General features: G+C 34.6%; 1 protein-coding gene and 1 long non-coding RNA gene across 2 annotated transcripts; both read right to left on the bottom strand.

Annotated features, from left to right (window-relative positions):
- Positions 1-6,458: 6,458 nt before the first annotated feature.
- On the bottom strand, positions 6,459-17,436 carry LOC121417982 (calpain small subunit 1-like). The gene is made up of 10 exons (XM_041611688.1): positions 17,349-17,436; positions 17,114-17,139; positions 16,437-16,511; positions 14,984-15,041; positions 14,180-14,238; positions 13,268-13,336; positions 12,475-12,553; positions 10,235-10,351; positions 8,992-9,044; positions 6,459-6,692 (listed from the first exon to the last, which is right to left on the bottom strand). The coding sequence occupies exons 2-10, from the start codon at positions 17,126-17,128 to the stop codon at positions 6,666-6,668; spliced, it is 552 nt and encodes a 183-aa protein (XP_041467622.1). The 5' UTR covers positions 17,129-17,139; positions 17,349-17,436; the 3' UTR covers positions 6,459-6,665.
- Positions 17,437-21,456: 4,020 nt separating this feature from the next.
- Positions 21,457-27,839, bottom strand: LOC121418718. The gene is made up of 2 exons (XR_005970507.1): positions 26,462-27,839; positions 21,457-22,734 (listed from the first exon to the last, which is right to left on the bottom strand). It is a non-coding gene; the product is annotated as an uncharacterized LOC121418718 (long non-coding RNA).
- Positions 27,840-27,847: the final 8 nt, after the last annotated feature.

Genomic DNA, 27,847 nt, shown 5'->3' on the forward strand with positions numbered 1-27,847 from the left:
CACGATATCACCATTTTGCAAGCAGAAATCATCAAAAATGTAAGTTAAATGTGGCACTAACCGATTCCATAGCATTTTTCATCATTCTGATATAAATATTTCACTTTTTGAACTTGAGTTTTTGTTTAAATCTCCATAAAAGCTTTGGTGCGCGAAGTTAGGTCACACTTTTTCTGAACGGTTTTCCAGCACAGCCTTTACATTTTCGTCCATGATTTTATAGTTGATGATCTTGCCGCCAATGTGGTAACTGTTTCTTGAATTGGTTTTGTATAAATTATGAACATTTTGTGAACAAAATTAAGCCTGATGAATATTTTTGAAAAGTGCACGAAGTTTGGACACCCCATCATACCAAGAAAGTGAATGGAGGTGGAAATACGGAACCGTGCGTGTGACTGAATAAAGCGCTGCTGTATGAAGTGAACGGTGGTTCCCAATATCACGATAATGCCAATTTTTCTTGATTGTATTTCCTCTAGTTGTCATTAAAGCACTGAAATAAAGGTGTCCGGCAATAGGATACACTGCCATATATGACTTTCACTGCCCAGACGCCTCCAGGCTAGTGTCACCCGACCCGAGTGCGCTAGGCGGCTTGGCCTGGCCCTGGGGCATCGGCCGGCGATGGGCGTGGGAAAACTGCGACTCACCTTCTTCTGCGCGGAAGGGATGACCCAGACTTCTACTTTTCAGGCGAATAAAGGAGACAGGGTAGGAGATATTTGAACTCATCAGAGAAGAGAAAGATAGAAAACTTGAAGATATCTCAGATTACATAACACAGCTCTAACATATGATAGACTCTAACGTTAGTTTCAATCTCCTTTCAGATTTTGAGACTGCCGCCGTCGACCATTATCGAGCTTATCTTTCCCAATTTGAAAGGGCTCCCTCAGAAAAATCCATTAAACACAGGAAAATTCCATCAAAATCGGATGTAAACTATATAAAGAGCATTGATATCTTAATATCATTAGACAGTTATGCACATCCTGGTCTGTGTGCAATGCACTTTTAAATAAAAAAATATTACCGAAAGTGAAATGAAAATAAGATATAAAAAGGGTCACCGTATTGAATATACATATAAATATAAATATCAAATTCAAACATGATTGGAGATAGGCCTGTATATACATGTATAACATGATTACATCGAATTCTTACAAAATTAATAAAAGTTAATCTTAAATTGAAATAAATCAAATATTGGCTGCAGTCCGGGTGGGGGCAGAAGGGAGGAAGAATTACAGGTTACATGCAAGAGATCAGTAAACGGCAAACAAAATTTTCCTGCATAAAAACCTAAACCTTGATAAGGTTGATCTATTCTTTTTGTCATTTGGATTTGGATTAGATCAGATTAGATCTTGGAATTTTACTACAGATTCGATTAAGATGTTATTTCCAAGAAAACAATTACTTCGTATTATCTAAATAGAAGGGGGAAATGCTAATTGTTGTAAACAAAGCAATTGCTCCAATTTACTCAATTCGTTGTTTGCTTATATAGGACAAATATAATTTAAACAATAAGAAAATTAGTGAGCTACATATCATTGACTGTTTAATTTGCATTTCGCTGAGTTGTGCACATAAAATTTCTGTGAAAAAAAGGAAAGTTTAAAAAGGGAAACTTTAAAACGTCGTAGTGACTCATTCTGAATATTGTATACATGTATTTGACAGTAACTTTGATGCTATATTTTTGCTTTTTGTGTTACTTTGTAGCATGATAGTTATTGTCAAGTTCGTCTATTGTTTATTTTCTGATATGGTAACATTTACGTTTTTACAATATATTATACAATTCCACCTCCTCAGGCTTTACTATATATCTGATAATTGTTTGTTTAAATAAATACACGAACATTCCATATTGACTGGATATTATAATTACACATGAAAACAAACACTCCTTATTGTTAGGTTTTTGTTTTAATAAGTAATGTTTCTAAACATACATGTATATTGTCATTTTATACCGATTTTATTTTTGTATATTTAATTTTGTAAACCCCGATTAGTGAGGAGAGCTTCATAACAGAAACTAGTTTTTCTTTTAGTCATCCTCAGGCACTAGTCGGTGGTTTCTCCTTCTTGTACTTATTCTTGATGTCTTTTGCCTGGAAATAAAATAAATAAAAAAAAAATTCTACATCCGATTTGATGAATTTTCAGCGTTATGCTTGTTTGATTTTCTATTTTATTGATTCAAATCAACATTTTTCTGGGATGGAATTGACCTTGAATAAATATGTTTTAAACGATATTTATAAATCAATTTCTATATCTCATGAAATCATATCCAAGTTTTAATCAGCAAATATGCTAAGGTCTATCATGCTTCACCATGATAATCGAGGGGTAATTTCTAATAAAAATGTGGCCACTTTTAACCACGCAATATAGCCAGCTTTAGAGTAGACATTTAAAATTAAAATCAATTCAAGAGAAAAACCCCTTGGGCTTTTGGCAGAAAAGTGGTTATTTACAAACGTTCATAAAGTGCGTCCAAATGGCTTATGTCGAAAGGGTGGGTGCTGTCGCGTTAGGGTGCGTCAACGCGAACGCGAAGATTCGTCCAAAGCCCCCCCCCCCCCCGTTTGGCCGAAAGGGTGCGTTGGGAGCGCCACGTCGCGTCGCGTTCACTGAAACGCGCCCATTCGTCCAAGGCCCCCCCCCCCCCCGGTTTGGACGGAAGGGTGTGTTTAATAATAATGAATAAATAAATACAAATATTTATAAGAAAGCTGAATATAAGGTATTTTGTCAAACATTGCCAATTTGCACGTAAAATAGTGGATTTTCAATCATTTAAAGCATTGACAATTTGAGGAAAAGAAAGAAAAGTTCAACTAAGAATAATAATGATAATAATAATAATGATAATAATAATAATAATGATAATAAAATCAGATACCCACCCTTGCAATAAGCCACTTGGCGCCAATTTTTCACTCCAAATTCATTTCCATAAATTCACTCTTTGGGGTGAAAATTATTATAAGTATTATTATTATTGTTATTATTTTTATTATTATAAGTATTATTATTATTATTATTATACAAACAACACGCACATATTATTATCATTATTATTATACACACAACATGCACACATACACAACAGATACATCTCACAAAATATACTGAGGCAGGGTCTCAAGTGTAAAATATAGTAAGGTAGGGTCTGAAGAGTTAAACGTTGTGAATGCTGACCCGACATCAATTTTGGCCTTGCCCTTCCAGGACACATCTGCCGTAAGTTTTATAATTTGGGGGACACCAAATATCTCCAGGTATACGAATGTTTTCCTTTGTAATAAATACACACCTGCAAAGTACAAAATTGAAGGTAAGTTACTTTTATTTATTTGAAAGAACCTTGAAATCAGTCATAATTTTTACATTTTTACAATATTATACCATAAAACATTTCCACCGAAAAATCCTCATGCAGCATGCCGTCATTGTTTTTTTTTACCTTAAAAAGAATGTTTGTGCCATATGATGATTTATGTTCCTATGCAAATTTCACATATCACTCGTCTTTTTTGTTTGTTCAGCTTTCTTATAAATATTTGTATTTATTTATTCATTATTATTAAACACACCCTTTCGTCCAAACCGGGGGGGGGGGGCTTTGGACGAAAGGGCGCGTTCCAGTGAACGTGACGCGACGTGGCGCTCCCAACGCACCCTTTCGGCCAAACCGGGGGGGGGGGCTTTGGACGAATCTTCTCGTTGACGCACCCTAACGCGACAGCACCCACCCTTTCGAAATAAGCCCGTCCAAATGGCCTTCAAATCTATATATAGGATTGATAATGGATCCTTATATAAACAGGGCATTTAACCCAGGGATTTAACCATAAAAACCTGAGACTTATTCTACTTCCAAATTTCTTTCTTTCTTTTTTTCTCACTCTCTTCTCTTCCTCTGCAATATTCCCTCACATCCATATATATTTTTGTACATTTTTCTTTAGTACGCCAAGTGAAAAACAGCAACAAAGGAATATGACGATATACGATCTTGTTTTAGATGTTAAATATTAGAAAACACTTTAATTCAAAACTATTATTTCAGCAGGTCTGGAGAGAATATACTTTAACATCATTTTTGTTTGAAAAGGCAAAGCGTAAATGAAGTAAAGATTATTCAACATTTCATTTCCTATTTCTCATAATTCTAATAGTGACTCAATGTGTCAAACACACTCGTGCTATAACATGCACAAATGACATTTTCAGTGCATTTATCAAGAAACTGACACAGTATATAGGCCTACCTTGTTTTCACCGGATGACAATATTGACAATTTGAGAAACATAATGATTCCTGATCATGATTGATATGAAGATTAAACATGACTATTTGGTGCACAAACAAGGGTAAATTTGGTTTAAAAATGTTCTCAAATCAAGAAATCTTTAAGCATTTTTTTGAGAGAGAGCTCGATTAATAAGCTAGGGGACCAGTTTATGAAACAATAATAAGTCCATGATTTCACCGACTATACAGTGCGTATTAAAAAAAAAGTTTACACTTAGAAAAAATCCTGTAAAATTATACATTTGTAATATCCTGAATATTTTTCCACATTTTAACGTTGGTACAGATCCATTTAAGCAAATGACCAAAAAACTGTCGAAAATATTTCCGCTTCAGTGAGCACCACTTACTTTTGAAAAGTTAGTGAAAAATGATTTGCGCAGAACTTTGAAATAGTTATGCGAATAAAAGTAGACCTTAATCATGAAGAACACATTGAATTTAGCTAGTAAAATTGGTGTGAAGATATCTTTAACCTTTTTAACTCGTTTCCTTGCCCAAAACACTTTGAAGAGTGCATTTCGCCCCACCCAACTACCCCAGCACACACCGAGGCCATCGTGACGACATTTGCTTCTTTACATTGAGCTGTGATTTACATGAAATTGCTTAGGCTTGATTTTCAATTTGTTAATCATTGGCAAGCTTGGAAAAGGTGTGGAGAAACAAGTATTAAATAAAAAATGAAATGTAAACCCACTTTAAATGATGAAAACTTAGTGAAAAAGTGCTAAAGAAGTCTGATAAAAACTTTTGTTCAGATTTAGTTATGTCCTCAGATTCAGCTGGCACAAAAGGTAAAGGTTGTGCTTACTAAATGTTGAAATTTCAACAAAATTGTTACAAAATGCTGTTTTATTTAAATTGACTAAAATTGCAGGGGAAATGTATGAGAAATGTTTCGCAGGGTATATTTGATTTCGCCCTTTCCCCTTGACACAGCGTGAAAACTAGCATTTCTGCGCAAATAGATTTCTGCAAGCTTTGCAAATATGGACAATGCTCACTCAAGTGTAATATTCTCTCAAAACTTTTACATTCATTGGATAGATGAGACCCAAACCTAAGATTTTATGTGGAAAAATTACCCACGTGTTGTATATTTTTTAATTCCCAGGGCTTTTTCAAAGTGTAAACTTTTTTTTGATACGCACTGTATATTGTTGTCACCTGTACTGATACCATTGAATCTAATTGAATAGGTATAAATGAATAAGTGAAAATCACTGACAAAACGTTTCATGAAACGCCAGTCAGGATACAAAACCACAATTCGCGTTTTTGTGAAATATGGATAATCTCATCTTTTCGATTGAGACTTTTGGGGAAACTCAAAACCTCTAAGGTTGATGGGTTTATCGCAACATTACATAACAAAGTTTAAGAGCACTGTTTTTTTTTTACAGGTATTTAAATATTCTAGAAAAATCAACATGTATACTAGGTTGGAAAAAAGGCCCGTAGCAAAATGCTTAGCAATCCAGTAGAACATTTTTAACGACTGACTGCATTTACTAAAATGTAATATTGATATCCGATTAATCGCGCTAACCTTTTGTGTTAGGGGACCCATAGGTTACCCTACTTAATCAATATTAATTAGGTCATTAGATTACATGAATAGTACTCACATTGCTCACGTGATCTTTTATGACATAAAAACTGTTTAAAAAAGAACGTCCATTCACTACCATGTTCATATCTACTTCTGATATAATAAGGGATTAGATTGATCGTATTCAGAGGCGGTGCCAAGGGCGAAGTGACCATTTTTTACTCACATTACATTATGGCCCTTTTTTTGGAATGCCAAATTATACTTTTCTTTATATATATCTTGGGGTGTTCCAAAATGAATTTATGAAATTTTGAATTCAACCTGGATCAAAACAACCACTTTTGAATAATAGGTCGCATTGTATAAAACAGTACTATTATGGTAATCGCGACGATGAAAATGCTCAGTAGCCAATCAGAATTAGGGTTTCTATGGAAGTTAGCATGAATACCATTTTTTTTGCATCGAGAAGGAGATTATGAAGAATTATAAAAAGATGAAGACAGACAATAAAACAGATCAAACTAACGCTTACTGCATTTTGAAACTCTCCTCTTCCTTTATAAGCAGTTAAGAAAATACTTAATATACTTAATAAATATATATACGCATTTTATCATGAAAAGATGCAAGTCAGTTTTCATGGAACTATTTGCCCTGTTTAATACCAATATTTACAATGATATATATACCATTCTACAGTAATGTCTATTTTAGTATGAAATCACCGAGCAACGTCTAACAATCCACTGACATCGGGGGAATTTAAGAGTAGATCTCCGCAACGAGGAACTGAAATAAAGAATATTACAAACATATAAACCCTGTGTCAGCAAATCTAAACTAAAACGTTAATTTGATTAATCAGATCTAATTAAACATACTAAAGTAAATGTTTCAATGCCTTGCACTTTCCACAGTGGCGTACCGTGGGTCACGGCATTGGGGGCACCAGCAAAAATTTTGAGTCACTTCGTGAGCGCGCGAAGCGCGCCCAGTTGCCAGGTATACTGACCTAACAGAGACATTTTAAGGACAGTGCCATTAAACGGATATTCAGACCTAAATAGGGACATTATAATCAGTCTTTTGTAACCATAATACGTACCTGTCTCGCTAAATGATGCGAGCGCGAAGCGCGAGCTGAAATTTTTTTAAATATTGACTCTCTAAACAGGAAGATTTTAAGGACTATATTTTAGGAATCCATTAAGAGTATACACATCTCACCATAGTCATCTAATGCGATTGCCCATAAGCGCTTGCTTATTTTGTTAGAATTACATCTAAACATGCACATAAAGCACTTGTAATCATGATTAACATACCCATCTCACTAATCAAATCTTGCGAGCGCGAAGCGCGAGCTGAAAATTTAGGAAATTCAGACCTGAAGGGGGGCATTTTAAGGCTTATTTGTAGGAATTCACGAAGACCATACGTAGTTCACTAACCAAATGATGCGAGTGCGAAGCGCGAGCTGAAAGTTTTTGATATTCAGGTCAGAAAAAGGGACATTTTAAGGACTGATTCTACGAATTCATGGAGAGCAGACATATTACACAAAGCCACTACTGCGAACGTAAGCACGGACAGGAAATGATTTATATTAAGACCTTAAATGGGGCCATCACTTTTAAGTAGTCATGAAAAAGAAGCACACTATTGTACATAAAACAATAATAACTCGAAGTGCGAGGAAATACATTTGGCAGTTTGTTGTATATTGACTTGAAAACGGGAGGTTTTATAGTATAACAGGATTATATATCTCGGTAAACAGACAATGCGAGCACCAGGAACAATGAAGACATAGGCCCTATGCAAATTATGTTTCATAAAGTTATGAAAAGAAATGTTTCTTATGTAATATAACATAATTATGATATAATATAACATTATAATGAACAATAATGTCTTCTTTTCCACTACGTTTCCCTCCCTTTCTTCCTCTTTTTCTCCTTTTCCCCGTTTTTTTTTTGGTCAGCCGATTGGGGGGGCACGTGCCCCCCCATGCCCCCCCCGTAGTTACGCCACTGACTTTCCATGTAAAAATGAATTATGACAATTATCTTCAAAAATAAATTAATATAAATTGCTCGAAAACGAAACCTTGAAATAAATCTTGGTTGTTTCGAGTCTCGACTGTAACAGGGGCCGCAGAACGGATTAAAGAAGTAGGAGGGGTTGACCGTGCAAAAATACCAATCGAATGTTCATATACGTTTTAAACACGTTTATGGGGAAAAAAGGGTTGGGGTGCATGGAAGCTCCCCCAACCCCCCGTATTCACGTTCCCAGTGTGCTACCTAAGTTTTCCACATGAACTAACATTTGCTAACGGTAGTAAAGGTAAGCGTATTGAAATTTAAGGGGATTGCACTGTCATGTTATACAAAAACAACTTCAGACATTCGTATCAAAGTCAGTTCTATCTGACCAATTTGACATTCAGTAAGCAGAATGGGTAAATTGTCACAAATGGTGAAATGAAATAGGTGATTAAGAAAAGAAATAACAAAGTTGATAAAGGAGTGCGGTGGGGGAGGCTTCTTCCAGGGGGAAGAAAATAATCGTTGCAACAAGCCAAATCGTTAGATTTAAATTTTGTCTACATATTTAGGCTATTACAAAAAAGCCCAAACATATATGCTTATGATAAACAAATAAAAAATTGATTTAAGTGTAATATAATTTTTATTTTAAACCAAATTCAATTCCATTTTCTTAGACATACTATAGGCAACATTTTCCTTTATTTTTGTCACGTTATTTCCCCACAGTATTATTTTTGTCAGGCAGAGTACACTCTGAATTACAGGGATTTAAAATAAGTCCACATGGACTGTAGTTAGAGACCAATTGAATTACGGATTTAGTTTGAATCCTCAAGATTCATTTTTAAGTCTCGAAAGATTTAAATTTAAATCGTTTGAGATTTAGATTTAAGTCTTTAGGATTAAAACTAAATCCAGAAATTGATTGCTCCCTATAACTACAGTCCATCTGGACTTATTTTAAATCCCTGTAATTTAGAGTGTACCCAAGACTCCCTAGATAAAGAACAATGTTGTTGAACGTATACACCTACTTCTTCTGGGCTGAATCTAGCCTTATCACCGCGACACTTAGATTCGAAGGCATCTAGAAACAAACAAAAGAAGAAACAAACCATTTTTAATTGAAATTGAAAGCTCATTCCGTAGATTTTGAGAAATTAAACAATTAGGCCTACCTAATAACTTACCCTCATAATAATAATAATAATAATGATGATGATAATAACAATAATAACAATAATAATAATAATAGCAATAATGATAATAATAACTATAATAATAATAATAATAATAATAACAGTAATGATGTGACTTGGCGCCAAATCCACTATGTATAGTGTTCATTGCGCATAAAGAGCTAAGAGTTAAATAAAAGAGTTTTCAGAAGATTTTTAAAAGTCTCGATAGTGGTGCACTTTTTAATGTCTTCAGGATGGCTATTCTACAAAGTGGGGCACGCATTAGCAAATGATCTTTTCCTCAAGTTTTTGAAACCTTTGAAATAACAAGGTAGCCAGAAGTGGGTGAGCGCAAAGACCTGCTTGGTCTGTAGTAGGAAAGACTGTACTGTGGTGCTGATCCGTGAATGGTATGAAAACCAAACAACAAAATCTTATAGATAATCCGACTTTTGATCGGGAGCCAATGCAGCGAATTCAAGATGTGAGTGACATGAGAGCGTTTATTTGACAAATTGACGATGTGAGCAGGCTGCATTCTGAAACTTAATAACAGAACCTGGGTTAGATTGAATAAAATGATTTTACAGAAATCAGGGCGGGAAGAAATCAAGGCATGGACTATCTTTTCGGTGGCAGATCACGGAGATTTGTGTCTTTGTTATAATATGTGTCTTACATTTTGTTACACCTTGTAGTAATCTTCATGGGAAGATGGGGGTAATGAAGCACCCAAAGATTTCCTTGGGGTGCTTCTTGTATCATTCTCCATATTCTGGAAGATGTGGAAAAATGACCTTAATTTTAGTAAAACCCTTTTTTTTTTGCTTTTGAAATTTCTCTGGATCACTCAGACCTCCATTTTTGTAGTAAAACCCCCTTTTTTTTCAATTTTACATCAGCACCCCCTGTAAAAAGTTGTTCTCAGGACTCTGGTAATTATTTACATTTTGTTAATAAAATAGGATCTGCACATTAAAAATTGTCACTACTGTTTGCGGACTCAGACTTAAATTAAAAGAAGAGTTTAAAAGAAATGTAAAAACATGAGCAATTCATGGTGATAAACGAAGGAATTGTTAAATGGTCAACTTACTGTGAATATATTTGACTCTAATGACCACGTGGATAAAATTAGCCAATGAGAGGTTACCATCCTTATCTCCATATGTCAAACCTAATCCTTTGATGACGTTACTTTTTAGCTTGAAGCCTGAGGGGGGGGGGAATATAAATACAAGAACATAATCAATGATTGTTCTAAACAAAGAATCACCAGTACAAAGAAAAATTAACGTGCAGTTATCATTGACATTTTTCAAAATGATATATTTTCATTGTAAAAACACGAGACAAATACAAAACATTTGCACTTTACTTGGAAATTCTTTAGGTTTTTGCAATTGAAATTGGTACATCAATGAAGACTTGTGCGATGAGTTTTCAATTAAATATATTCCCTCACAAAATAAAATCATGAAATTTACATTATTTACTTGTTGTGAAAAAAAAAATGGGCCAGAAACGTAATTATCACATGACGTTTGAATGGATATTTGATTTTCTCACGGAAATAACTTAAAAACATCACAAATTGAATCTTATACAATTATTCATCGCAGCAAAATACATGTCATCATTAAATATTTTCCCTTAACTTTGTTCAATTCATAAATTTGATTTTTTATATAATAGTTTTTAGATCGCATAACAAAAAAATATAACTTTGTATTATAGACATTTTTGACAACTCGTTGAACATTGGTTAAAACCTGCATATTCTGTTTTACTTTGAAAGATATATAGCGAAATAAAATTCTATGAGAATAACGATACAATAGAGTTATTTCGTCTGACCAGGCTTCATGGTCGGGACGGATGCCTCACCCCCTCCCTCTGCTACTCGTACGTACGCCACTTTAATCCCAAATACGTGCTTCTGATTGGTTCTAAATCAAGTCGCATTTGATTTTAACAGTTGGGTGTGATTGCAACCAGCAGCGTAACAGGGGTCTGTTGAGAGAGAGAGAGAGAGAGAGAGGGGGGGGGGGGGGAAGAGCCAAAATTTTCTCGCTCATATCATAGTATGAACAGGCGTAGTGGCATAATAAATCGACGATTTTGAGAGGGCCAGATACTGCGTATCGGGCGGAATTTATCTTTTAAAAAAAAGTTGCGAGCAAGCGAAGCGAGCGAGCAAAAATTTTGACATTTCTAAAACAAAAATCCAATTTAGTGATAGAGTTTGACAGGATATCCATAGAATAATATATTTCACTCTTCTCTCTTTCCATTCATTTTTTGTGGGTTGTACGCCACTGTGAACATGATTATTTGCGGCAGTAGCGTGATAGAGTTAAAAAATGGGGGCGCAGTATGGTGCATGTGTTAAAAAGCTGCTTAATATAAGTCTCGAGCGAGCGAGAATTTCATGAGAATCTAACTTTGAGAAATTTTTGACGTTATATTCAGTACAAAAAAATAATATCCTACACTTTTCATTTGCTTTTCTTTCCTTTTTTTTCTTGGTTGTAGAACTTTTGGGGACCATGTCCCAACCTTCCATATTCATATACGGCAGTGCTATGCGGCTGGGATCCTGGGCGGAGCCCCTGGAACTTCTTGATATTACAGCCATTTAAACCTCGCAGATTGCCACTATTTTCAATCAAATCGCGGGTATATACAGAATATAGCTATTATACAACACATTTATTCAACCCAGTTGAACCAGATATTTTGAGGGGGCAAAACATAGCAATGTGGAAAAATTGGTAAAAAGTCGCCAACGAGCAAAGCGAGCTGGAAAAAAATTGCCTAATGAAATTAAATTCTGTGATAGATTTTTCCATTATATTAAGCAAATAACACATTTCATGGTTTCCATTCATTTCATTATACTTTGTCTCCTATAATTTCTTTTAGTTTTTCTTGGATGTGGAACCAAGTCCCCCCTTAAGCTTAATGTATGAAGGGTCACTATGGGGGCGTTATAGAGCCATTGAAAGTTATAGATGAAGAACCCCTACTGCGTGGGGTCTGAGGCAAAGCCCCGGTAGCTTATTATCTTTTAATTTATGTTCTTCTTTCGTTGCTTTACCCCGCTTTCCTTCCTTTTCCATTAAAGACAAATATTTTTTTCGCTTTGTTTTTTTTTTCACTTTTCCCTTCCTTTCCCCCTTTCCTTCCACTTTCCCTTTCTTTCTCCCTCCCTTTTCTTTTTTCCCCGTTTTTTAATTTTCCCGGTGAAATCCGCCAGGGGGGGGGCAGCTTGCCCCCCTGCATGTTACGCCACTGATTGCAACTCTTTATGTATCAACGGGTCTATGATCTTACCAAGGGATGCTAAAGCCACTCTCATCTCGTTCGTGTTAATCATCCCAGAATTATCCGAATCTGCCTTCTGGAATAAGTCCTGCATCCAACAATAAACAAATTAAAAACAATGAATACACGAAGGTAGAAAACGAATCAAATTTTCAAATCAGTTATATTTTTTACAATTAAAATCAATCTTGAATGTCATCAAGAGGACGGATCATTTATAGATTAAAAAAAGTTTTAGTAATCTACATTAGAACGATACAGTATATTAGATGAGATTCATTATTTCGATCTAATTTCTATTTGAATCCCAACCACAATTCAATGAATTTAGAGTGCTCCTTGATGATAACAGGGGTATTGCAACATTGCAAAACAAATGTTCGCATTTCATCGAAAGAAAATTCAAAGAGGGAAAAAATTGAATAAATCAATTTTAGTTTGACAAAAAAGGTATTTTGTGAGTTTGAAGAATAAATGCTAAAATAACGATTAACAATTGTCACGACAATTTATGGAATTTTTTATCGCATACACGTTTTGACACCTAAAATTAGAGATATAAAAGTATATATTTAGATTATATTCTCAAATAACTGAACAGAGTAAACTTAGTTTTGATGCCAATTATATTAGAATCATTTTGCATTGAAGACTCTACATTAATTTTTAGTGAAGATTTGTCATCAGTTCAAAATGACAGCTCTTAAATATGACTGCATATAAAAAATGATGGTGGCGCTATACAGGGGGAAAAATCCTTAAACATTGCTAAGCATCAATTTTGTCATTAGGTTGTCAGTACCTTGAATTCGCATATTTTGTCCCAAAGCTCTCTGAACTCATCAAAGCTAAGTTTACCAGTGCGATCATCCTGGATGAATAAGTTCAGGAAATTATTAATGAAAAAAAGAGACTTCTTCATTCGGCAAAAACAGGGGGATGCATGGTGGTGGTGGTGGTGGTAATGATGATGATGATGATGATGGTGATGATGATAATGATGATGATGGTGATGATGATGATAATGATGATGATGATAATGATGATGGTGATGATGATGATGAGGATGATGATGATGGTGATGATGATGATGACAATGATGATGATGATGGTGATGATGATGATAATGATGATGATGGTGATGATGATGATGATGATGAAGATGATAATGGTGATGACGATAATGGTGATGGTAATGATGACGACGATGATGATAATGATGATGAAGATGGAACATAGGTGTAATTATTGAGCTGATGTTTTTGAAGCAGGAAGAAAAACATTCATGAAAATAATTATGATAATAACGCATATACGCTATGGGTGAGGAGTTACTGAATCGTTTGATTTTTATTTCTGAAATTAATAGGGAGTACCGGGGCCGTTTAAAGGGGATGTCAGGTAATTACGGTTTCCTCCTCCCGATACATTCAAGATGCACAACAAAATAGGAAATAACATCAAATCCAAAACTACACCAATCTAACGTCTACTCCATTCTTTTTCTCATTCCCAATCCATTTTCAGTCTAATAGTCAACTTGTGATGGGCAATACAATCGAACCAGGACATTCCTTTTAAATACGTTTTATTGAAAAAAATATTTATTGAATACGAAGTTATTCCACCCACACACCACTTTTATTCCACCGCTATCATAAACACTTGCTATGTTTATTTATCATTTTCTTTTTACAAAATAAAAAAAGGATACATCGCTGAGAGCCACCATACTCTTGCAGGATTCAAGGCTAAAACGTTCACGACGTAGATCTGAAAATTAAAAAAAAAGAAAAGAAAGAAGATTTTTTGACAATGTTTTCTGTGATTCTAAGATTTGGGAAAGAATGCATTTATAGCATTCATAAGTATTATCAACAAAATACAAGAAAATCATATATATAATACATAGTACAAAGTTATAAACAATAATTTTTTAATATAAATATTTCCACATGAATGATTTGAACAATAATTCCAACTATAAGATGTAAAAAATAGTCTTATAAGCAAGCTGAGCGGTCGAGGAAAATTAAGGAGTTTTGTCTTTTTATACATTATAAATGATATAAAGCATCAAACGGAAATGATTTTTTTGGATACAGAACTAAATCAAAGTTTATAACCAAGGGCCTGTTGCATAATTTTTTTTTTACCTGTGAAAACTCTGGTATAAACTGAAAACTAAGGTTAGTCTGATTTCTGCCACTGACTTTATAACACAGGGCAAAAACTCCGGTAAAAACAACCTGAGTTTTCTCAGATAAAAAGTTTTATGCAACGGGCCCCAGTATTGCAAATATCAGGTCGAAAATGAAATTTTGTTAATGATGCAACGAAAAATAAATACATATATTTTGACACCATATCACGCAGACCATTCAGTCTAATTTATCAGATTGCTGTTTCATAAAACTTGTTCCTAAAGAGACAGTATTTAAAAATGTAGCATATAACAATAAACTCGTATGTGCTTGATTGACAGATTTGACGAAAGATTCCAAAACACACTTTTTACCTTGCCGTAGTGCTGAATTTAGAATGTCCCGAAGTTCCCAGGCATCAACCTCCATATCCTATATATAAAAGATATTACTAGTAAATCAACTACCATACATTTTTCAAAAAAGAAAAGAAAAACGTGCTTGTATGAGTCGTTTGGAAAGTGAGATGAAAAAAAAAAACGCTTTCGCAATAATGCTATTGTAGTTCATGTGAAAAATTATAATATCATTTACTTATAATGTTCATAAAAAATGATCTACTTTGGGAAATATACCCAATCATCTTTAAAAAAGAAGGAATGTTTGCATTGCATGGTTTAACCCTCGAACATAATATAAATCGTTGCAATTCAACCAATAGTTATATACGTGTACTGGAAATTTGTTAAATTTCTAAGCCCTACCTTAGAGCATGGAGGAGCAGAGCAGTGTGGGAATTGTTTTCATTTTCCTTTGTTACAACCCTTATCAAAAGTAACTGGCCAATCTTTTGAAGTTGGGCACAAAAGTGTGAACCCTCTCTGGCTTGTGTGAATATAATGTATTCTGTAGATTTCTGATTGTTTTCATAACGCTTCGCATAAAATTGTTTTGTCTGAAAGGCCTTCGAAAGGTCCACGCATCTTGCCTGTAGTGTCACATAATTGTCAGAACAGTCTTTTTTTATTTAAAAAGTCATTGTATATACTATCAAAATAATATATTGTATATATAGAACGAACTTGAAAATATATTTTATTTTACTTTCAATAGAATATCCAATATACCTGATCGTTACTGTATACAATATTATAGTTTATTAACAAAGGCTCCAAAATATAGATTTTTATGTGAAATGTTAATATAATAATAATAATGACTTTTTTTACCCAAGGTAGCCACTTCAGTTAGGAATCTGCTTTACCAGCTGGCCCTGCATAACATCATATGTTATTATCATATTTAATCAGAAATCAGTATAATTGCTATATCTAATTTGTTTGGGCTATACGTGGGCAGAGACGATGGCGGTGGATTGGCCACACCCTACGGAAACCAATGCCTAATATTACTAGACAGGCATTGACATGGAATCCTCAAGGAAAAAGGAAGAGGGGAAGGCCTCGTAACTCATGGCGCAGAGACATGGAGGCAGATGTTAAGAGGATGGGCCGCACATGGAAAGAACTGGAGACGCTGGCTCAGGACCGCTCTGCCTGGAGGAACTTTGTTGACGGCCTATGTCCCAGGAGGGGCGATAGGCGTAAGTAAGTAAGTAATACGTGGGCAAAAACTCTCTTTCAGAACTTAATTTCAAGTTACAATTTGGCGTGTTTTCACCCCCCTCTAACTCTCATTTTCCTCTTCCCTTCTCCTTTTTCATATTCCCCTCTAATATACAATCGTCATCTTACATTCTCTTTGCATTCTCACATACAATATCTTCCCTACTCTGTCTTTTATAATAAGCAATTAATATTTTCTTACCGGACCCGAAACTTCCTTGAAAATTTTTCTGAACCGGATTGTCTCCCGATCCTCCTCTCCTTCATTCTCTCTTTGCTATCAAATAAACCAAATTAAAATCATATCGTAAATACATAAAATATGATAATTCTATGTATGTGATCTTTACTTCAATAAAAATATAGGTTAAGCCATTAAAAATCTACTCAACAAATGTTCCATTTTTAACAAACACAGTTTTTATTTATAGTACAACTTAGTCATAACTTTCGAAATATTATTAATGTTCCAAACCAAGCAAGTTTTAAACTATACTACTACTACTACTACTACTACTACTACTACTACTACTACTACTACTACTACTACTACTACTACTACTACTACTACTACTACTACTACTACTACTACTACTACTACTACTACTACTTCTACTTCTACTTCTACTAGTACTACTACTACTACTACTACTACTACTACTACTACTACTACTACTACTACTACTACTACTACTACTACTACTACTACTACTACTACTACTACTACTACTACTACTACTACTACTACTACTTCTACTACTACTACTACTACTACTACTACTACTACTACTATTACTACTGCTGCTGCTGCTGCTGCTGCTGCTACTACTACTACTACTATTACTACTACTACTACTACAAAATTTGGACATCCCTTACCTGTCTGTAAGACATGCTTGATTTTCCTTTTATGAATATAAATAAAGATGTGAGAAATTTTGTTTAAACAATAATTTTGTGACATTCGAAATTATTGCAGAAAATTAAGAAAGTGAAAACAGTAAGAGGGATGTCGGAGCAAATTTTATCACAGAAATTTGTCATTAGAACTGATGATTAATACTGTATACGAATTATTAGTGAAAGCACCAGAAAAAATAATATTTTTACTTACTTTTCTACAATAGATGAATAAGTTGCTCGTTTGCCGACTTAGAAGAAACGCCACAAGAATATTACGCCGCAGTATAAACCCGTGGTATGCTGAAAGCCCGTCGCCTGTACATCGGTAAATGATAAAAAATGGGCGTGGCATCCTGGAAATACTTGACAGGCACTTAAATTACAGAGCCAAGCTTCTTTGTCCAAAGTTCAAGTGGTTTTTCCAGACATATATGTAAATTAAAAGTGGGAAGTTATTAATTTGTTCAGGCCAAATGTATTGAAAAAATGGGGGAAAGGGAATATATCCGACTCGAAATGTATGGATTGTAAATCACGGCGATGCTTATCAAATGGTTCATAATAATTTTCTGGTTATTTTTTTCTGATATCCTTGCAATAATACTTGCAAAGTGATGACCCGTGACGTCTTTGCCATCTCTCTCGCGCAATGTTTTTGGTTTATAAATTAGATTCATTGGAAATTGCAAATTATGAATTATAATTAAGGCGTAATAATTCGATTAGCATATATTTGTGATATGTTACAAAAATTATCTTGGCAATAGGGCGGTGGGGGAATGATATTTGGAAGATGATTTTGATGGTTTTAAGCAGAACGCATTCTGTTATTTAGTTCCATGTATCACTTCTTTATTATAACATTGTTCACATTCCGATTCTTAGATCGAACAGTTTGTATTTTCTATCACTTGGAATCAACATTTGGAGATGTATTGCATTGGACGCATATTCAATCATCAAACCCTGGGTTTTTGGTAGGCCGCTGCCGTACATCGGGCAAGCTTCTCCTGTTGCCATTAACTCACCAATTGTTAATTCACTGGATGCAAATTAACACTATCCTATTAACATGATCGACAAACACAAAGTAAAAAATTGGCCTATTGTAATTCTCCTAGAAATTAAAGCAAAAGCTCTCTTAACCGTAACCCCTCCCCACAAAAACCCACTCAGCACAATAAACAACTCAACAAATATATACAAATGCTTAAACGCTGAAAAAATAATTTTTCTCCATATCACTTTGATTACTATTTTCCTACGCCATCATCATAATTTGTATGTTTATTTTATCTTTTGGGCAAATTTTATTTTTTGCAAAAATAATATAGAAATAAAGAAAATATTGAGAATACTAAATAACAATTACATGTATAATAATAACCATTTCATCATCATCTTTTTTGTCTTCTGTTTGCCTATTCCCCTCCTCCTCCCCCTCTCTCTAGCTCTTGTCAATTTCTCTCCTTTCTCTCTGTCTTTTGCTCTCTGCAATCTATCTCTCATATTGGATTCTTCTACAAATACTTTTCAAATGAATTATTTTTCTCAGTAGACGCTTGCAAGTTTCATTAATTAAATGTAAATATAACAACCATTGTCCATATTTATCAAGATTCTTAACACTCCCATGATCAGAAATTGATGCTCTGTTGGTCTTCGAGGATCCAACTGTTTTCCTCTAGTCTTCCCACCCTGCCCCACTCAGGCCTAGCCCCTCGAGCCAATCGGAGTTCAACAAATAAAACAAATTATATCTTAAATACACTTAAATTGCTTGATAAAGTATAAAACTGAATAATAGTAGAAACAAGTGGAATGCCTCTGGCCGTCTCACCTGCATCACGTGGTTCAATATAGCAGCAGTGCTGACTTTGAATACTACTCTAACTCACACAAGATGTTCAGTGATACATGGTTACTCTTATGTCCACTTTTTATGAACTAGACCAATAAACTTACAGAGATATGATGGTTATTCAACAAAAAACCCCAACATGGCCAAGTTCATTGACCTTTACATGACCTTTGACCTTGATCATGTGACCTGAAACTCGAACAGGATGTTCAGTGATACTTGATTACTCTTATGTACAAGTTTCATGAATCAGATCCATAAACTTTCAAAGTTATGATGGTAATTCAACAGATACACCCAATTCGGCCAAAGTTCACTGACCTTTGACCTTGGTCATGTGACCTGAAACGCGCACAGGATGTTCAGTGATACTTGATTACTCTAATGTCCAAGTTTAATGAACTAGACCAATAAACTTTCAAAGTTATGATGGTAATTCAACAGATACCCCCGATTCGGCCAAAGTTCATTGACCCTAAATGACCTTTGACCTTAATCATGAGACCTGAAACTTGCAAAAAAATTTCAGTGATGCTTGATTACTATTATGTCCAAGTTTCATGAATCAGATCCATAAACTTTCAAAGTTATGATGGGAATTCAACAGATATCCCCAATTCGGCCAAAGTTCATTGACCCTAAATGACCTTTGACCTTGGTCATGTGACATGAAACTCATGCAGGATGTTCAGTGATACTAGATTAAACTTATGTCCAAGTTTCATGAACTAGGTCCATACATTTTCTAAGTTATGATGACATTTCAAAAACTTAACCTCAGGTTAAGATTTCGATGTTGATTCCTCCAACATGGTCTAAGTTCATTGACCCTAAATGACCTTTGACCTTGGTCATGTGACATGAAACTCATGCAGGATGTTCAGTAATACTAGATTAAACTTATGTCCAAGTTTCATGAACTAGGTCCATATATTTTCTAAGTTATGATGACATTTCAAAAACTTAACCTCAGGTTAAGATTTCGATGTTGATTCCTCCAACATGGTCTAAGTTCATTGACCCTAAATGACCTTTGACCTTGGTCATGTGACATGAAACTCTGATAGGATGTTCAGTAATACTTGATTAAACTTATGGCCAAGTTTTATTAACTAGGTCCATATACTTTCAAAGTTATGACGTCATTTCAAAAACTTAACCTCAGGTTAAGATTTGATGTTGACGCCGCCGCCGCCGCCGTCGGAAAAGCGGCGCCTATAGTCTCACTTTGCTTCGCAGGTGAGACAAAAACCTTTCATCATTGTAACTTAAAATTTCTTCAATGAAGGATTTGGAATGATAACAATTTTAATCAATTGAATTAATCTTCATTTCCTGTATATTTTCACCCCAGAATAAGTCTTAGAGATCCAGTAATATAATAATGACAATTATTGGATTTATATGGGGCTTTTTTCAGAGGATTCTTATACAAGAGGGCGTTCTGAATAACTATTGCAAATACAAAACCTCTCTGACCAAATCAAAATGGGCGAGTATCATAACTAACAAATCATTTTGAGCTTGATATATTCAATATGATGGTCTCATCAGAAAACTTGAAAATGAGTGTTACATAAATAAAATATAAGCTTCAATAGATACAATGTCAAACAATTTGAATGTCTGAATCGATAAGATAGAACATGAGTGATGGAAAGAGATGAATATTTGAATTATTAGATACCAATATTTTTCAATATCTATAGACAGCATAGCGTTTCTCATTTGTTATATAATTTCATATTGAATTCTAATATCGTGACAGAGCCTGACATAAAAGCATGGAGTTGAATTTGGAGCTGGTAGTTAACTCTTTGAGCTTCTGGACGAGATCATTAATGAAGCCTAACAGCAAAGAAGAGGGCTCGCGCCATCAATCAAAGGAACATTGACTCGGACATGAACATCCAAGTCCTGGAGGATACTGCTATCCAACAACTCCTCGTAAAAATTATGGTTTGTGTCAATTTAACGTCAACTTCATTGGGTACTTGAATCGTGATACGATTTCTCAACAGAAAAGACAGTTATTTCTATTAATTCCTTTCAGAAAGAACATCACACACACACACATATGTATATAAAGTGGTACCACTCATTAGCTTGCTGGACAACATCTGGGCTCCATCTTACAAAGATTTACGATTGATCCAATCAATCTAAACTGTATGGAAATCCATCTATACCATAGTTTTTTTCTACAAGAAATTTGCAAAATCTTAGTAAACAGTGAGAATCACACTGATTCTTCAAGAGAATGATGAATGTATGAATATACATCATACCCAGAGAATATTTTCAACAAATTTGCATTTTAGATGTTGACATTGCTAGCCATCCATACTTGTGATTGATTGGATCAATCGCAACTCTTTGTAAAACGGGGCCCTGATTTGGAGTCTATCATTCAATCATGAAAGATAAAACCACATAAATAAAAACACAAGCATTTGCATCTTTTCATAAAATTCATGCTTTTTAATAATATTTTTCTCAAAACAAATTCTAATCTAATGACCTCTTTGTAGTTCATTATTTACAGCTTTATAACAGAAGTAATTAACTTTGAAAGGTTTCTTTCTTTTTCTTCCAAAATATTTCTTATAACAGACACAGTAGAATTTTGTACCTTTAATCTTCAGAGGCACCCACATGATTTTTAGAAAGTCTTCTTGGGCCTGTTGCAGGAAGAGCTGCAATCAGACTTCATTCCTAAAATCAAACACAACTTGATTTTCAACCAATAAGAAACATGCAATAGGGACTTGATTCTTTGAGCTGTGTTTAAATGAATCTCTTCCTAACACAGGTGGGTATTTCATATAGCTGTCCGTAAGTTACGAGAAACTTAACAAATGGCTGGTGATCCTTTCCCAGGAACTACATGAACACCAATGAAAATCTGGTTTGTATCATTCACCACAAGAAAGATTCACCAATCGTTTGTAACGTAGCTCAAAACTTAAGAACAGCTTTATGAAACACCCAGCTGGTCCATTATCTGAATGGATGAATCTAACAACTGTTTACACATCCCATAAATGATTAACTATGGATACAAACATTTGTGTTTCAGGCTCCTTAACTTTGCAAAAGGTGAATTGTCTGGTAACATTAACAATCATAATCTGGTTAATATATCTAGGGTGCTCAGTGAAATAATATCCAAATACTTGGTTTGGCTTACAGACTTTTATTACCCCGGCATGGACTTAGTCAGTCTTAGTTGCTTACAGTGGGTGATTTCAAGTAGTGCATTGGTGCTGGTGTTGAGAGAACGTAAAAAGGCTGCTGAATCGTGTTGCAACATGGGACTGATTATGTTAAATACATCATTGATAGCTCTATACTGAGTGATGATATCACAGCTCTGTGCAATCATCTCAACTTCACACAAAAAGTCTTGACAACGAAAGCAACAATGAGGAGAAATTGCACTTAAATCTCATCATATGGAATGCAAAAACCCATTAAGAAATCAAAAGAGTTATATTCTTACAATAAAACTATGATAATTTGCACTCATCTTTGCTGTAAAAGCTAATTTCAGTGTTGTTTTCATTCTGTTAATGAGCTTGAAATTGCCAACACCAACATCAAACCCTGAACCAATCCTTAGGGTCAAGTATTAGTCAATTGTAAAATGCATGTAGATCTTCAACGCCAACTATGACACTTGGTTCAAAAGATCACATCAAACAGTGTTATTGCTAGTGATGGTGCTGAGCAACACCTACTATAACTCACACAAGATGTTCAGTGATACATGGTTACTCTTATGTCCACTTTTTATGAACTAGACCAATAAACTTACAGAGATATGATGGTTATTCAACAAAAAACCCCAACATGGCCAAGTTCATTGACCTTACATGACCTTTGACCTTGATCATGTGACCTGAAACTCGAACAGGATGTTCAGTGATACTTGATTACTCTTATGTACAAGTTTCATGAATCAGATCCATAAACTTTCAAAGTTATGATGGTAATTCAACAGATACACCCAATTCGGCCAAAGTTCATTGACCTTTGACCTTGGTCATGTGACCTGAAACGCGCACAGGATGTTCAGTGATACTTGATTACTCTAATGTCCAAGTTTAATGAACTAGACCAATAAACTTTCAAAGTTATGATGGTAATTCAACAGATACCCCCGATTCGGCCAAAGTTCATTGACCCTAAATGACCTTTGACCTTAATCATGAGACCTGAAACTTGCAAAAAAAATTCAGTGATGCTTGATTACTATTATGTCCAAGTTTCATGAATCAGATCCATAAACTTTCAAAGTTATGATGGGAATTCAACAGATATCCCCAATTCGGCCAAAGTTCATTGACCCTAAATGACCTTTGACCTTGTGACATGAAACTCATGCAAGATGTTCAGTGATACTAGATTAACCTTATGTCCAAGTTTCATGAACTAGGTCCATATATTTTCTAAGTTATGATGACATTTCAAAAACTTAACCTCAGGTTAAGATTTCGATGTTGATTCCTCCAACATGGTCTAAGTTCATTGACCCTAAATGACCTTTGACCTTGGTCATGTGACATGAAACTCATGCAGGATGTTCAGTAATACTAGATTAACCTTATGTCCAAGTTTCATGAACTAGGTCCATATATTTTCTAAGTTATGATGACATTTCAAAAACTTAACCTCAGGTTAAGATTTCGATGTTGATTCCTCCAACATGGTCTAAGTTCATTGACCCTAAATGACCTTTGACCTTGGTCATGTGACATGAAACTCTGATAGGATGTTCAGTAATACTTGATTAACCTTATGGCCAAGTTTTATTAACTAGGTCCATATACTTTCAAAGTTATGACGTCATTTCAAAAACTTAACCTCAGGTTAAGATTTGATGTTGACGCCGCCGCCGTCGGAAAAGCGGCGCCTATAGTCTCACTTTGCTTCGCAGGTGAGACAAAAACCTTTCATCCTTGTAACAAAATTTCTTCAATGAAGGCTTTGGAATGATAACAATTTTAATCAATTGAATTAATCTTCATTTCCTGTATATTTTCACCCCAGAATAAGTCTTAGAGATCCAGTAATATAATAATGACAATTATTGGATTTATATGGGGCTTTTTTTCAGAGGATTCTTATACAAGAGGGCGTTCTGAATAAACATTGCAAATACAAAACCTCTCGGACCAAATCAAAATGGGCGAGTATCATAACTAACAAATCATTTTGAGCTTGATATATTCAATATGATGGTCTCATCAGAAAACTTGAAAATGAGTGTTACATAAATAAAATATAAGCTTCAATAGATACAATGTCAAACAATTTGAATGTCTGAATCGATAAGATAGAACATGAGTGATGGAAAGAGATGAATGAATATTTGAATTATTAGATACCAATATTTTTCAATATCTATAGACAGCATAGCTTTTCTCATTTGTTATATAATTTCATATTGAATTCTAATATCGTGACAGAGCCTGACATAAAAGCATGGAGTTGAATTTGGAGCTGGTAGTTAACTCTTTGAGCTTCTGGACGAGATCATTAATGAAGTCTAACAGCAAAGAAGAGGGCTCGCGCCATCAATCAAAGGAACATTGACTCGGACATGAACATCCAAGTCCTGGAGGGAGAGCTGGCTAAAGCCAGAGGGATACTGCTATCCAACAACTCCTCGTAAAAATTATGGTTTGTGTCAATTTAACGTCAACTTCATTGGGTACTTGAATCGTGATACGATTTCTCAACAGAAAAGACAGTTATTTCTATTAATTCCTTTCAGAAAGAACATCACACACACACACACATATGTATATAAAGTGGTACCACTCATTAGCTTGCTGGACAACATCTGGGCTCCATCTTACAAAGATTTACGATTGATCCAATCAATCTAAACTGTATGGAAATCCATCTATACCATAGTTTTTTTCTACAAGAAATTTGCAAAATCTTAGTAAACAGTGAGAATCACACTGATTCTTCAAGAGAATGATGAATGTATGAATATACATCATACCCAGAGAATATTTTCAACAAATTTGCATTTTAGATGTTGACATTGCTAGCCATCCATACTTGTGATTGATTGGATCAATCGCAACTCTTTGTAAAACGGGGCCCTGATTTGGAGTCTATTATTCAATCATGAAAGATAAAACCACATAAATAAAAACACAAGCATTTGCATCTTTTCATAAAATTCATGCTTTTTAATAATATTTTTCTCAAAACAAATTCTAATCTAATGACCTCTTTGTAGTTCATTATTTACAGCTTTATAACAGAAATAATTAACTTTGAAAGGTTTCTTTCTTTTTCTTCCAAAATATTTCTTATAACAGACACAGTAGAATTTTGTACCTTTAATCTTCAGAGGCACCCACATGATTTTTAGAAAGTCTTCTTGGGCCTGTTGCAGGAAGAGCTGCAATCAGACTTCATTCCTAAAATCAAACACAACTTGATTTTCAACCAATAAGAAACATGCAATAGGGACTTGATTCTTTGAGCTGTGTTTAAATGAATCTCTTCCTAACACAGGTGGGTATTTCATATAGCTGTCCGTAAGTTACGAGAAACTTAACAAATGGCTGGTGATCCTTTCCCAGGAACTACATGAACACCAATGAAAATCTGGTTTGTATCATTCACCACAAGAAAGATTCACCAATCGTTTGTAACGTAGCTCAAAACTTAAGAACAGCTTTATGAAACACCCAGCTGGTCCATTATCTGAATGGATGAATCTAAAGCTGTGTACACATCCCACAAATGATTAACTATGGATACAAACATTTGTGTTTCAGGCTCCTTAACTTTGCAAAAGGTGAATTGTCTGGTAACATTAACAATCATAATCTGGTTAATATATCTAGGGTGCTCAGTGAAATAATATCCAAATACTTGGTTTGGCTTACAGACTTTTATTACCCCGGCATGGACTTAGTCAGTCTTAGTTGCTTACAGTGGGTGATTTCAAGTAGTGCATTGGTGCTGGTGTTGAGAGAACGTAAAAAGGCTGCTGAATCGTGTTGCAACATGGGACTGATTATGTTAAATACATCATTGATAGCTCTATACTGAGTGATGATATCACAGCTCTGTGCAATCATCTCAACTTCACACAAAAAGTCTTGACAATGAAAGCAACAATGGGGAGAAATTGCACTTAAATCTCATCATATGGAATGCAAAAACCCATTAAGAAATCAAAAGAGTTATATTCTTACAATAAAACTATGATAATTTGCACTCATCTTTGCTGTAAAAGCTAATTTCAGTGTTGTTTTCATTCTGTTAATGAGCTTGAAATTGCCAACACCAACATCAAACCCTGAACCAATCCTTAGGGTCAAGTATTAGTCAATTGTAAAATGCATGTAGATCTTCAACGCCAACTATGACACTTGGTTCAAAAGATCACATCAAACAGTGTTATTGCTAGTGATGGTGCTGAGCAACACCAACACCTGCTTTCAACACTATACTTAACACCACCCAATGTAGGGGTGAATCAAGTTGTGTAGAAATCGAAAAACAGTAAAGGATGTTTCTAGTACCCTGAAAACAAACACAAAAATATGTTCCCAAACATATTTTCAGCAACTGTCAAAAACTAATCTTGCAAGGAGTGAAACATTAGATAGAGATTCAACACTTTTTTTGGACTAAAATGGGAATATAATGTTAACAATGAATATTTTCTTACACATTTGAGACAGGATTTGCTGCCTATGGTACAGTTATAAATAAAACATGGATTATGGTCTTTGAAATTATTCTTTATGAATCATCCAAATGTTTTTATAAAAGGTATGTCATTTGTAATCAATAGTCTTTAACTAGCACATACCAGTTAAGGCTACTGATACACTATGACTGGTCTGCAACCCCACTTTTAGGATAAACATGTATTATGCTGACCATGGAACATTCTACTATCCAAAGATAGATATTTTGATAATATTGTAAATCAATTCATGACAACTGCATTCCTTTTTATAAGTATAAAAGCAAATTCAATGTGTAACTGTAATTAAGTCATAGCAATCATACAATCTGCTCTTCATGTACAGGTAACCATAATTCTGAGTAAATTCATATCTGAGTCAACTGTACAGAGATATACATGTATCAAGGAAGGGGAAGTGGGAAAAATCTTCCAAATGAAAATGAAAGATAAAAAGGAATGCATCATTGCATAGAGGTAATATGTTTTATATTGGTATTAATTATCCTGTGTACATTGTCTAGAAAACAAGTTTTCATCCTCCTTTAAGCAGCAGGTATTCAAGATTAGGGCTGCAAGATTGCCACCTATAAAATCCATGATATGGAGATATATAATCCCAAATGAATTAATTGTTAAAGTGTAACCACCCTTTTCCAGCAAAGGTTTAGAGTATAATATATATGAGTAGGGAATAAACATTGCTTTAATAGGGATGATATTTTTATGGCTCTTTTTCCCAGGGACCCTAGTGAGTTTAATTGGGTAATGTCTGGGTAAATTTTTTTTGTACGAAACAAATTGAAACCTCAATTGTTTACAATATGTAAGGTGATACATCATGGTCCCAATCTGATCTATACATTGAATTTTCAATTACACAATACAATCGTCATATCGTATTGTGCAACACTACCTCAGATTATCTGCATGTCCAGAGTGACATACAAGGCGATGTTCTAGACTCAATGAATAGGACATTCAGGGTAGCTGTCAACAAAGTATTTTGTCAGGGACTTACATTAAGTGTTAGAAGCTATTGAAACCCTCACTTCTGATTGATTGAGAATGGTGAAACCACTGACAGATGTGTCATTACATGCTCTTCAGGTACACAGTG

The sequence above is a fragment of the Lytechinus variegatus genome, chromosome 7 (genome assembly GCF_018143015.1).
Source record: "Lytechinus variegatus isolate NC3 chromosome 7, Lvar_3.0, whole genome shotgun sequence".
In the NCBI taxonomy this organism is placed as follows: domain Eukaryota; kingdom Metazoa; phylum Echinodermata; class Echinoidea; order Temnopleuroida; family Toxopneustidae; genus Lytechinus; species Lytechinus variegatus.